The sequence below is a fragment of the Acyrthosiphon pisum genome, chromosome A2 (genome assembly GCF_005508785.2).
Source record: "Acyrthosiphon pisum isolate AL4f chromosome A2, pea_aphid_22Mar2018_4r6ur, whole genome shotgun sequence".
In the NCBI taxonomy this organism is placed as follows: Eukaryota; Metazoa; Arthropoda; class Insecta; order Hemiptera; family Aphididae; genus Acyrthosiphon; species Acyrthosiphon pisum.
Genome location: NC_042495.1, coordinates 105,347,286 through 105,361,028, shown reverse-complemented (window position 1 = coordinate 105,361,028; position 13,743 = coordinate 105,347,286). Strand labels below are relative to the sequence as shown.

General features: G+C 31.6%; 1 protein-coding gene across 4 annotated transcripts; it reads right to left on the bottom strand.

The window, feature by feature from the left end:
• Window positions 1-475: 475 nt before the first annotated feature.
• On the bottom strand, window positions 476-9,163 carry LOC100574589 (protein PRY1-like). Of its 4 annotated transcripts, none has more exons than XM_029489373.1 (8): window positions 8,598-9,163; window positions 8,237-8,406; window positions 8,012-8,129; window positions 7,363-7,776; window positions 2,916-3,059; window positions 1,267-1,390; window positions 1,044-1,161; window positions 476-861 (listed from the first exon to the last, which is right to left on the bottom strand). In XM_029489373.1, the coding sequence occupies exons 4-8, from the start codon at window positions 7,711-7,713 to the stop codon at window positions 693-695; spliced, it is 906 nt and encodes a 301-aa protein (XP_029345233.1). In that variant the 5' UTR covers window positions 7,714-7,776; window positions 8,012-8,129; window positions 8,237-8,406; window positions 8,598-9,163; the 3' UTR covers window positions 476-692. The 4 variants fall into 4 exon arrangements, with proteins under 4 accessions (XP_029345233.1, XP_029345232.1, XP_016659271.1 ...); XM_029489372.1 differs by having other exon boundaries at window positions 1,072-1,161; XM_016803782.2 differs by having other exon boundaries at window positions 1,072-1,161; window positions 8,012-8,114.
• Between the last annotated feature and the right edge of the window lie 4,580 nt (window positions 9,164-13,743).

The following is a 13,743-nucleotide window of genomic DNA, read 5'->3' as shown; positions in this document are numbered from 1 at the left end:
TGTCTGGTCTTTATTGAGATTTTTACAAGAACATAAAATAAATACGAAAATTTCTTACAATTTATTGATTTTACACGTTCCACAAGAATGTGGAGGTGTCTTAGTTCAGACCAGCTATAAACAAAATGTAATTTTAACGTGCAAGAAACGGAATTTTCAAAAAATGTCACGTATAATAATATATTATTTGATCGAGGAGTAGCATGATATTATATTAAATTTTTTAAAACGAATTATTAAGAGCCACATATTTTGTTACAACAATATTAATTAAGTCTTAACAATACAACAGTCGTTTACCCATGTATTTTATACAACTTAAATAATAATATAATAATACTCAATACGTATCGGTCAGTCGTATTATAATATATTGTGATTAGTGTGGAATCGATTATGAAGTAATACCGTGTCGGGTCCTCCGATTGATTGGACGTACGTCATAAACATAAATAATCATAAAAAAAAAAAAAAAAACGGTTGCAACAATTTACTGCAAAAACTCACGGAACGATAATTACATTGTGGTTATTATATATTCGAACAAAATGGTCGACGATGTTTATAATATCATGATATAATTTTTTTCGTGACATTTAAACGGTATTTTGAGCATAATATTAATTTATAGTCCGTCGAAGTCGTTTCGGCGTCTCTATTCTCCCTGTCTGGTGATGAATTCTAATTTCTTCTTATTGGCCGGCAAAAAGTATTGGTTCATGTGCACGTTGTTGGCGTACTGTCCGTTGACGTTTCCTTTCGGCAGGTAATTGGCCACGACGATTATCCGACCAGACCGGCTGCACGCTTTTCCGACGCCCAACTCTTTTGTGTTCGACCACACGAGCTGCGTGAAAGGACCTAGATATATATATATATATATTATTATATTACATATAGTGAAACCTCCCCTAACGGACACCTCCGAATAGTGGGCAAAGCATCAGAGGTTTCATATCGGGGTATTAATAATTTTTTTTGTCACTTAAATTATAGTAATTGTTAATACGTTCGTGGTTAGAAAACAAATTAGGTATAGGTACCGCACAACGAAGCGCGGTGGTGATTTACCCGAATTGATGTTGGCCGAGTACATTTTGGGATTTTTTCTCGGCTTGTAAACTCTCGAAGACGAATACCATTCTCGGACCACGTCCTTTCCTGCGGCTCAATTAATATAGAAAAATGGTTAAAAAAAAAATATTTATTCCTCTTTGGTCGAAACTATATGATATTATAATGACTTATTGTGACAAAGATGTTTACCTTCGATTTCGGTGTTCGTCGGTTTCCGGCAAAACAGATTCTGTCCGTAATTGATTTTGTTCTGATAAGCGAACGTCTCCGTGTGAGCCAAATGATTGGCCCAGTTCTGCGCTTCTACGCATAACTATAGTATAAAAAGTGATATTATATAGAAGTTTCTACAATGTAAATATTTAGTATTTTTCGAACGTCACAGCATAATAATTACTATGAATTATGTTACAAAATATGTACATGTAAACTATAGTCTCAATAAATATAATCTTATAATCCTAAATTTCGAATTCGTACGTAATGCGTCAATCGACATCAATTTCCTATCAAAGTGTCTCAAAATGCCTACCACTGTATATATGGGACGTCCTAAATGTATATACTTTGATAAAATTTATCGTGTATTATTGTTCAGTCACAAGAAAAACACAGAGCATATTATTTTTTTGGCCACACAGAAGACATGCAATAACCATTCTTATAGTGTTCATAAGTCCTAACGATTGTCTTTCTGCAGTGGAGTGTTAACTACTAGATGAGCGCAGTGATTTCTATAGTATTGTTATTATATAATTTGCTCAACGTCTAAAAATTCTGTTTCATGATTTTGAACAATTCGAAAGTGTCATCAGTGGGTGGCTTCTTTCCTCAAACTTAAGTATCACCCTATTTGTTTCTCTCCTCTATCGCACATATACTTATTATGTCTATGATATAGATTGTATATTTTCTTCTAAAAAAAAAAAAAAAAAATATTTTGAACGGTCGTATGGACTCAGTTTTTATTTCGATTCCCCGCTGTAGGGCGTATCCAAGTCGAAAACCGATGTGCGTGTGAAGTTAAACCACATTTAAGCGAATTAAATTATAACAAAACGGATTTTCACGAAACGAGACAGAAGTTAAAAACACACTTACATTTAAATAATATAATAATAATAATATGATAATAACAGTTAAATATAAAACCATCGACCACGATTATAAAGCCAAGATGGATAACAATTTAAATTGCATATTTAGTTCTAAATTTTGATTGAATAATATTATACTTATATTATTTTTAATTTAATAAAGTAGGTATATAATATTTTGTTTTCATGTTTTTGTTTTCTTATGCGTGTTAATTTAATATTGCTATTATTATATTATATTTAATTATGATTCAACACAAAAATAACGTTTTAGTTTAGAGACAAATTGCTGTATTTACGTAACACTGAACTCGAATAACAATTAATATTTTTGTTGATTAAAACTAATAATCAAACAAAATATATAGCTATACATTAGTATCCTATATGAAATGGATAAAACCAATCAAGAAAAAAATTAAATAAAAATACTTTTAGTGTCCGACTGAGTGTCGCAGTCAGAAAATCACGTTATTATAATATTTGTTTGTAAAAATTAACATTTTACTTGTTTGGTAGGTACCTAATCAATTAATAAGTTAATGCGATTGAATTGGAACATTTATTATGTTATCAACGTTAAAACTGTAATTTTTTAATGACCATATCATCGAAGACCGAAATTAAGTATTTTAGCCAAAACAATAGCATTACGTAAGATATAATGATATGATATCTTTGGTGTTTTGATTGTTTCTATATAGGTTCGTTGACGGACCCCTACCCCCACATTTGACTTACGTGTGGACTCAAGACCAAGTCGGATGACCTATGAAAGTGCCTGTAGAAGTTGTGCCAAAACAAACAGTTTTTGACGAAATCGCTGGGCGTCCAGTAGTTTACGAACTTGTGGTCTCTGTTGCTCCGGATCTTGTTTCCGAGTACCTGCGCAAAATGAAAACAATTAATGTAGGGTAATGCACCTACATATTAAGTAGGTAATCATTTACTTGTGCGCATCACCGTATAATAGTATATAGCCATATAAGTACATACGCTTTGGTGATAAGAATAATAATACAAATTCGATCGAGCAGAAGGTTGCCAATGATGGCCAGGGGCGGGACTAGTAATAAAAATTGGTCCCGGGGAAACAGAAAATTCGGGTCAATTTTGGGCCAATAATAAAATATTTATGAGTTATCAGACCAAATTTATTCAAGCAGCTCAAATTTTCACCAGGCGGAGATCGCTCACTAGCCGCCCTAGCCAGCCCCCCCCCCCCCGATATTAGGGTATTCGTGGGGAGGTATATCTTACGCGTTAATTTATGTTATAGGTATATACCAAGGTATCCACATTTGTTTACCGTGATTGCTTTCGGTCATGAACACTACTGCGCCCTTAAGGTCAGAGCTTATAATATATTAGGATAATAATAATAATAATAATAATTATATTATATTATACGATGATAATAATACTCTGAGTATATATGTATATAAATACACATAGGTAGGTACCTAGTTTTAATCACCGGGGACCTTACGCCGCGCGTGATTTATGTGCAGACGGTGTGGCGCCACCACCCTCACCTCAGAACCGCCAGCACCCCGTAACAGCTGAATAATAATATTAAAGATAAGGAGATTATACAGAAAATAGATAAGGACGAACGTCAAGCCGATAACATTGAGGCACGCCATGCCGACCAGTCGTTCATCGTCGGTTGGACGGCCTGGACGCCCATTCTAAAACGAAAAACCCTAATCGCCTTTGGTGCAGTAGAGTACAATATAATATTATAAAATGTAATCGTGTAGCGCGCAGAGGGGTTGATAAAAAATCGGAAAGCACTCGAAAAGTCGTAAGGTCTTCATAGTTACTGGTTAGGTTAACGCCCGCCGATGATCGTCGTCCATCTACGTTCTACATTCTACAGATACAATTTAATGCATAGTATAATATTGTTATTATCAGAAAATGTGATCGAGAAACACGTCTTTTACCCATTGTTTAAAACGAAAATCCAAAAACCAGGCTAGCGTTAAACAACAATCGATAAAGATATACCATATAAATAATATATTAATATTATGTAATATGTATAAAGTTAGCATTTCTCTAATCGAGTAGATTTGTCGCCTTCAATGTTGAACTCTTCGTCATTAGTAAATTGTGAGCATTGTCTTTGACGAGTTTCTTTTTTTACATTTAATTAATAAGTAAGTCATTAAAAATTAACATTTCTTTGTATTTTAATGTATTTCAATCATTTTTAGTTCCACGTTTCGCCTTTAACATATTTACATAGTTTGCGCATTGGACTGTTTACTAATACTAATTAACTCTAAAATGTACGACGACAATGACCATTATGGTATTTATTTGTGCGCACTAAAAAGACGGGAGCATCCGCGGCGCACATTATGCTTCAGGTACCTATGCTATACAAACAGATGGCTCCTCGACGTGGTCGAGAGACCTTGAATTCGGAATTAATCGCATTTGTTTTACGGCCAATGAAAAATGTCGACTATCATAACAAAAAAATATATAATGAACATAATATAATATAACACGTAAATATTTTAATAATATTATAATATTATACTTTCCTTTTGCGCACGCGATCCCGAAGCACTGCACGACGCCTTGCACGAGCTCGCGCGCGTGGGCCATAACAATATCAAAGGAGTCGCGACGTGTTAATTTTTTGTTGTTTTTTCTTATCTAAAAACTACTTTGTAACACAACGGTATTTGTATTATTATTATTATTATTAGTGTGCTGTTTATACAAGATAGTTTTTTACATTTTATTTTTTATGCGCAAATCGATCGTGTGTTATTTCGAAATAATATTTATTGCACTCGCGACGCTTCGTTTCAATGTATTTTATTTTTTTTTGTTTCTAGTCACTTTTAATGACGCATCTACATTCTACCTACCTATCGCCGCTACCGTGTTTTTATTATTTCTCAACGTGTTATAAAACCGTTACCGAATTTCTTTTGTTCGCCCGTATTTTCCATTTACGACGATTCTCGTGAACGATTTTCTCACGGAAATTTGTACGTGCTTCTATATAACATTGTATATTATATTATTATACATTTTTATAGTCTCAATTTTCAGTAACGACAATATTTCAAGCTCAGGCGTAAAACCAGCTTAAAGCGCTGCCTGGGAACCATAATGATATTATATCCTATATTCCTATCGAATTATCACGGCATTTTATTGGACATTATGAATAAAATATTCCATACGTAGGTATAGAATCTAACGTAAACTCTCGAGATTCGTTGGTTTTGACTGAATATACTTTATGCCGAACTGATGTGTAACCTATCGCCAACAAAATTAATCTTCTTTCATGGCCAAACCACCGACTTAATGTCAACTACAAATTCTTAGGCGGTTCTTACAATCGATTCACTCTTAAATGTCTTAATTTCATTTTAGAGTTCCTTCTCGCTCGATCCATCTAAACGCTCCATTTCACATTCATAAATGCTCCACCAATTCCACCAATTACATATCAAACAATCTGTAGGATTAATTCAGTCAGCCAATGCAGACCAACCCCCCCCCCCAAAAAAAAAAAAAAACATTCTCTCTTCAACGAATAACAATAAATTGTATCTTATCACTCCTATGTATGACCTTTAAATCCATAGTAATTTGTATCAATTGCATAGTTGTAAAAAGAGATCACCCATCAATATACATAAAGTAAAATAAAATAAAAGGCCCAAACTTTTTTTTCGAACGATTTCCATAGGCATAAACCAATAAAATGATATTTTTTTAAAAACTTTTAGAACTAATTAATCGATCACGTAGATATGGACAAGAAATTAATAATTATATCTACTAACATTTAATGTACCTACACTTGAATATTATTATATATTTTAATAATTTCATTAGATATTACGATGCGCTCATTGGTATAAGGAGAATGAAAAATGCATTACCCTGTATAATATTATGACGCATGTTTATACAATATATATCATACTTTGTACATGACATTGAAACGTTTTAATTTACCTATGTGGTCGGCATGCGATAGCAATGTAAATAAAAACGCTTCTTATTTTTACCATTGCATGACCAAAGTATAGATTTTAGGCAAACTTTTTAGAAACGATTTCGTGAGTCGTTAAACCTGCAGCAGCTATTATTTTTGTTTCCGGTGTAAGAATATTCAAAATAAATTATCACCCCATACGAATCTCAGTTTTTTAATAAATATACCTTTACGGTGCATATACGATGCATTCTATATTCAAGCACCTAAAGCCAAAGCGTCAAGCCTATACAAATAATCAATTACCAACGCGGTATGCTTAATATGGTAAATAAAATATTGTTCGTTTTTATTAATTTATCAATGGCTCATGATAGATTTTGTTCACTTTGAGCGTATTGATGTAATTAGTAATGTATAATGTAAGTTATAACTTTTAAGAAAAACGTGCTTTTTCATTTTTGAATGTCGCTGTTAAATACAAATAAAAGTAATACATTAATGCTATATTTGGCTAAATATAATATAACCATCATCAGTGATGACATTATTTATGAAAACGATGACAGTGCTTGACACGTTGATAAATTTTACTTCCCACAAAGTTCAACAAATACATACTAAATAATGGCTTTATTATGCACTTACATTTTTGTAATCACAAATGCGATAAATTATGATCGCGCCAAAATCAACACTTTGGATGCTAAATACTCACAACTCTTCCAATTACACCTACCATGTTCAATGACTATGATTATGTTGTATTTTACATATAAAATATTTAGGTACATTCATTCAGTGCAACAAAAATTATAGGAATAGTTGCATAGTTGTGCTACAGTTTATGCTCAATTTAATATAGCCACCACATAAGTTATTACTCTTGTTAATATGGACGTTCGTGGTTTATGAAAATTGCATATTTAACCAGTCTAGTATAAAAACTTAATATTATCTAATAAATTATATTAACATCGTTCAATCGAGCATACTTTTATGTTCTAATGTACAACATACATACATTTCTCAGATTTTAAATAATTCTGAATGCATGAATACATTTTTACTGACCATAATATCGTCTTCACCATAGTTAAGCATAGTACTTATGACGTATGGAATATCGTCACTTTCAATGTGACGTAAGTACACAAGAGCACTTACTGCTCGACACAGACTACCTACTCTGCCACCTATCTCGCTTACCTTTTGCATTATTCTCGGCAACTGGTCCATCGTTACCTTGGTTCGGGTCTGCGGTGTCGAAGACGTTTGGTAACCAGCCGCGGTCCACGGCTTGATGGCCTCACAAGTCTGCACCAGACACCGGATGTACCTGACCGTTTCCGCGTTCTCCCTGCGTCGGTCCGGCGTCCAGTAGCGTCCGTTGTGCGCCACCGGCGACGGTCCTGTGGTCCTGATCGGCCGCAGCCGCAGCCCATCCATTGCCAACATTTTCCGGCCAACGTCTACCAAGGCGGCCGAGTATCCGGCATCGGAAGGTGAACCGGAACCGTCGCCGCTGCCACCCCCACCAGCCGCCCCACGAATGTTCATTGTGAATAATTGTACAAAGGTCTCTCATGCGCCCATAACCGTTTCCGTTGTCAGCATCATGGTCTGAAAATGTGAAAAAGTTGGTAAACCAAGAAAAAAAAAATCGTTGACAATTTATTACTATTTACAGAAAGTGAGCAGTTTAACGATTCAACAAAGTAATCGATTTTTTTATGTTTCATATTAAAGAAATAAATGTTTGATGTAATTTAAAGTTTTTAATATAGCATTTGAACCGTTGTGTACGAAAGAATAGTATAGAAAATACAAACTTCGAATATTGATTTTAATTATTTACCAAGAATATTAATGTTTAGATGATTGGATTGTAGTGAAAAAAATTTCAACACAGATATCGCGTGAACCAGTGTTGCGTGTCCCGTAAATTTTATGAAAAATCTCTACGACATAAAACACTTTAAATAATGATGAATTAAAATATTGTATTTCTTTAAATTTTTGAATTATAACTTGATATAAATGAAACATTTTGTAAGTATAAAGATATATATTTTAAGCTTACCGGAAACCCCAGCGTTTATGTGAAAATATAATCAACAGTACTATAATATTGTTTTTAAACAATACATAACCAAGCTGGTATGTCGAACCGATTTCCTTTTGATGAGTTCTTACAGCAAATTCACGTCATCAAGATGGTGAGGAAACTGGCAGCTTATGTTCCACACGAGTCTATAAATTGTGTCATTGCGCCGTTTTAAACATTAATAATAAAAAAAAAAAAAAAACTTTCCATGGCGTGTCGTTATATCATGATAACAATAATTACAATAATAATAATCACTAGAAATAATCGAGGAGCATAATATCGATAAAATTTAATAAATTATTATTTTACTATAATACAATTATAATATACCTACTTAGATATTGTTATTAGATATCATCCACACCCGGCACAACTTGTCCCGCGTTCAACATTATGGCACGTCGACGAAAGTATGATAATAGTATTGTTACAAGCTAATAGCTTCCATGGATGAATTAGTTTTAATAATATATTGTATTGTTTTAAATATTTGAATGTGAAAAAAAATTGTTTAAAATAAAAAAATTATAATGTAATTATTACGATATACGACGATCATTAATAATATCGTATTATCATCATTCGAACGAATACGACGACGAGGTGTCGAAATGGTTTGATAACGTAGACAATTTACTTCTCAAGTCGGTCTGAGCGCGACAATTACCGTTTTGGTGTTGTGCATAGTAAATAGGTATGATAATATCGCGACTCCGGAAGAAAAGTGTTAATACTCAATGAAAAAAATTCCACAAGTCGGATTGAAAACTACACAACTGTTTTGGTATACTGCGTACAATAATAATATTAATTAAACGATATCGCTCCTTTCGGTGCAGTCAACACACGACTGACCGCGTTGTGTGGCCGCTGTGCGCCGCGTGGGGCGAATGCGCGAGTGAGCCGACTACGGCGATAGTGCAATAGTTGTAATAATATTATTATTATTACGCTGCGCCCGTCGCGTTTCGAAAAAACGGTCGGCGTCGAGGCGCACTAAAGAGAGGGGCGGCAAAAAGGTTAAATATCACGTGTTTATCCAGCAGTAACGTAAGTACCTACGTTAAATTATTATATAACCCAAAGTACAATGCATAATATAATATAAGAATATCGTTATGCGTTGGCGTTGTTCGTCCGACGTCGTTTGATATTATATTATTATTATGTTCTTACGTGACTGCGTTCGGACGTATAATATATACTTACTAATCAACATAATAATGTACATCAGTGTATCGAACTAAAGTAAAATATGTGAAGTTATTTGGTATTTTATTACGAAATGTCCATTATGTCGTAGGGTTTTTTCGTGAGATTTATCGTAAAAAGACAAATAACAATAAAAAAAAAAAAAAAACGTAAATAATTCAATTGTATTTTTCTTTTTATCGTTTTTTTTTTCGTCAACCCATTCGTCATAAGTTCATAACGATGCATTATGGTTTTATTCCTATTCATATGTGCACGTTCGTGTGCAATCCATATTATAATACGTAATATTATTACATATTATTTTCTGTCGTTATATGCTGTTAACTTGATATACTACCTATACTGACTTAATATCAGTAGAAAGGAAACGAGTACTTTATACTTAATAGTTGAATACCAGTAGCAAAACGAAACATACTTTATAAAATAAATAATCATCTTTGATTTACGTAAATAAACGTTTAGATTTAAAATATTCTCTAAGACGTTATCAACGAGATCCGATCATTCTTTATTAGTCAGATGCCCTAATATTTCAAATCACTGAATTAGAAGAAAAATCAAATTATAAATTTAAATAAAAACCATTAAGCAAGCACACAACATTCAACATTCATTTTTTTCAAACATTTATTTTTATTTAGAGTGCGCGAGTAAAAGAGAATAATAAAGTCACTTTTTTTAGGAAACGAAAAAATGTCTCATTTTCCACAGATAATTAACTTAAGATGGGCAAGACAATTTTTTCCTACATGATGGCAAGGTAATAAAAAAAAATGGAAAAATTAACTTATTTCCCATTACCCACGCACCTTACATTGATTTTTTCCCTAAGACTTTTATATAGTATTAACATGATATAAAATATAATCATGATATTGGAAGGACATATTATTTTTACCAAAAATTTGTCATATTTTATTTCATTGCAGCTCCCTTCAGGAATTTTAAAAATACAATAAACTAAATTATTATTACATAAGGTTAAGTTATTAGTTATATTAAAATTGTTTTTATCAAAATAAAATAAATTTCAACTGCAGGTAAAAAAGTAACAAAGTATTTTGTAGGTTGCTGGTAAATATGCATTACTATTCACATAATACCTACCTACCTACCGCAATAGTGCAATTTCCTAATATTAATATAGATGCTATATTATGAAAAAGTAATACAATTTCCTTTTTCAGTGATTTAATTGATTAAACTAATTCAATTACTTTGTTCAGTGTATTCAGTATTGATTAAAGTAATTCAGATACTTTTAATCACATGTCCAAAAATATTTGAGTTATGATCAATATTTTGTAAAATATATAATAATTATGATATCTAAAATTTAAGACTATTTTATATTATGCTAGGGGAGGGAGAACACTCCGACAAAAATCGGTTCTTCTGCGCATCACCATGTGACATCCTGCCATAATATTGGAACTGTTCTCGATGGCAAATTATCAAGTGGAAATGCGTAGAATTGACGTGTTCTTTTGCAGGACAGAGTATATTATAATAATCTATAATTTGTTTTTGTTTAATAATATCGTGTTTATATTATATTGTTATTATTGTCGATTATAATTATACATTTTTTCATAAGTATAAATATCATAATACAATAATTAGTAATATACATCATATAATAGGTATACGTACATCGTAATAAGATAAAAAAAAAAAATAATTAACTAATTAGGTGTGTGCGGTATCGCCGTCGTTTCAGATTTATAATACCTAATGTCATAATAATTGTATCTATATATTATATTTATGCATTTTTATTATTAGAATCTTAACAAAACAAGCACAACCCTAAATTAACACCTAACTCACTTAAATTTTGCAGTATTATAAATAGCCATTATATAAAAAATATTATATGGTTGTACATTTGAAACAATGTCACTAATTTACAATACAAAATATATTAATGTTTCGTCTTCTTCATAATATTTTAACAACGATAATTTTATTGTACCCGTTTTAAAACTATTTAATTATGTAGACACTACACATTACACACAACTGAATTTGAAAAAACTTATAATAAAATATTTTAATTTATTTGCAGAAATTATAACAGAGAGAAAATTTTTTTACAACAAAGGTCAAATATAAAGTAGGTACATTCCAAACAACTTTTACACTAAAAAATTTAAAATCTTATAATAATATCAAATAGTATATTCCGTGAATATTATTGCACCCCTACATTTAAAACGATCCCAGCTGGTCTGCCAAAATTATTTTCATTGTTTGAATATAACACAAATAAACATATCTTATAAAATATTTGATGGTATAATTATATCTAATTAGTTAAAGTTAATTTTTATATTTTTTTATCACTTATTACAAGGAATTAATTTTTTTTTTTATTATTACTTCAAGGCTTCAATACGAATCTATTATCATAGAACTCTGATGAACATTTTTCTAAGGTAGGTAAATGTAATTTGATTTAACAGGAATCTTATTACCTATTGTGAGAACAGTGCAAATACAAAAGTCGAATCAAATTTACATAAGCATCCAACTGATCATTATTTTTTAATTATTTTTTTTTTAACGCAACAAGCTTTTTCGTCGTACATATTGGGTTTAATAGATAACTAATTATTTAAATTATTTTTTACAATTATTGGAATTCGATGAGTTTAATAGCATAGACAAAATTAAAAACCGGACATATATATATATTTTTAATAGCCTGCTAACATTTAAAGTGGCCTACCTATTTAAAAGATCGCATCACTAAAATAAAGTTAAACTACGCCCCCAAACCTGACGGAGTTTTTATCAATTGCCAAATGCGTTATAACTAAACATAACCTATATTATACATAAAATATAATATATTCAATTTGATCTTAAACGTTGTGATTTGAAAATCAGGTTATTTCGCTGACTCAATTCAAAAATATAACAGATACGTCATGTTCCACGATTATATTATTACAACGAACGATGTATAATAAATTCTCTTTCGGAACCCCGCGACGATCTTATTGTTGTTTTCACCGGAGTAATGGAAAATCGCATTTACGTTTTCTGAAAACATAAATCTTAATTGACGATTTCTGCAAATTTTTTTTAAACACGAATTAATAATTACCTACTAAAACAACGTTTATTATAATTTTAGTATTTCGTATTCGTTGCACGTCGTACACTTGTGCGGAAATCGATGATTTTTACAAGACTATAATAGCTTATGTTCTAACATATTGACATATCGTAATATTATAAGAATTCAACTGATTAATTATAAATAACAATATTATAACATTATTGCAATAAGTTAGTATTTTTGGCCCATGCCGTGATGATTCAGTTATTGGATATGTGTGACGAAAATATTAAGACTTAATGCACAATGTCCGATGTCGGCCGTTCAATATCGATCGTAGAATTTTTTACGTGAAGTACACGCTGGAAACCGCTGGCGATACCGCTAAAACCGTTACTATCGCATATCAACAACGAAGATCGGAATGCGTATAAAAAACGTGTCGCTAAATAAAGTTAATTCTATGATAACGTTACGCTACAGGTGACGTTTTTCAAGCCCTCGATACAATACTGTATAAAAAGTATATTATGCCTGCAGGGTTTGCGATTGTAAAAAAATCTCGTCATACGTTATTTAGAATTAAAAACTCATACGACTTCCGGTGTTTATATTATTATCGTGTGGCACTGTTGTTGGCCTCAGTCACTATTGTGTCCCGAGGTCAAGCATCAGCCAGTGTTGCTAGTTCCCGGATGGGTGACCACCCAGGTTTTAGTGACGAATTCTCGCCACACATACCACGTGTTCCATACCAACCATACCTCCTTACAGAAAAATAACAGGCTAATTACCATGCAGTTGATGCCTTAAAAAATTTTAATTTTAATAAAAATATAATTGTTATTTAAATTCAAAACGTTATACGCATTTTGCGTTTATCGTTATTTAGAAATAAAACGTTTTAGATATTTTAAGCTTAACACTTTTTACAAAAAACGTATGCAGAGTAATAGGACGTGGGATAACTAGTGTCAGTTATTTTTTTTATTTTATCAGAGAAAAATGATTTAAAGTCCATGGTGATTTTTCATTTTTTAATATTTTATCTCAAATTGTATTATTCGTCTAAAAAAGGCAATTTTAAGCTTTTTTTTGAAATTGTTTTATATTATTATTTTAAATAACATAAAGTATCATATTTCAATGCTGGCTATAGGTATTAGGTTCCGATAAAAAATAAATAGTTATCAAA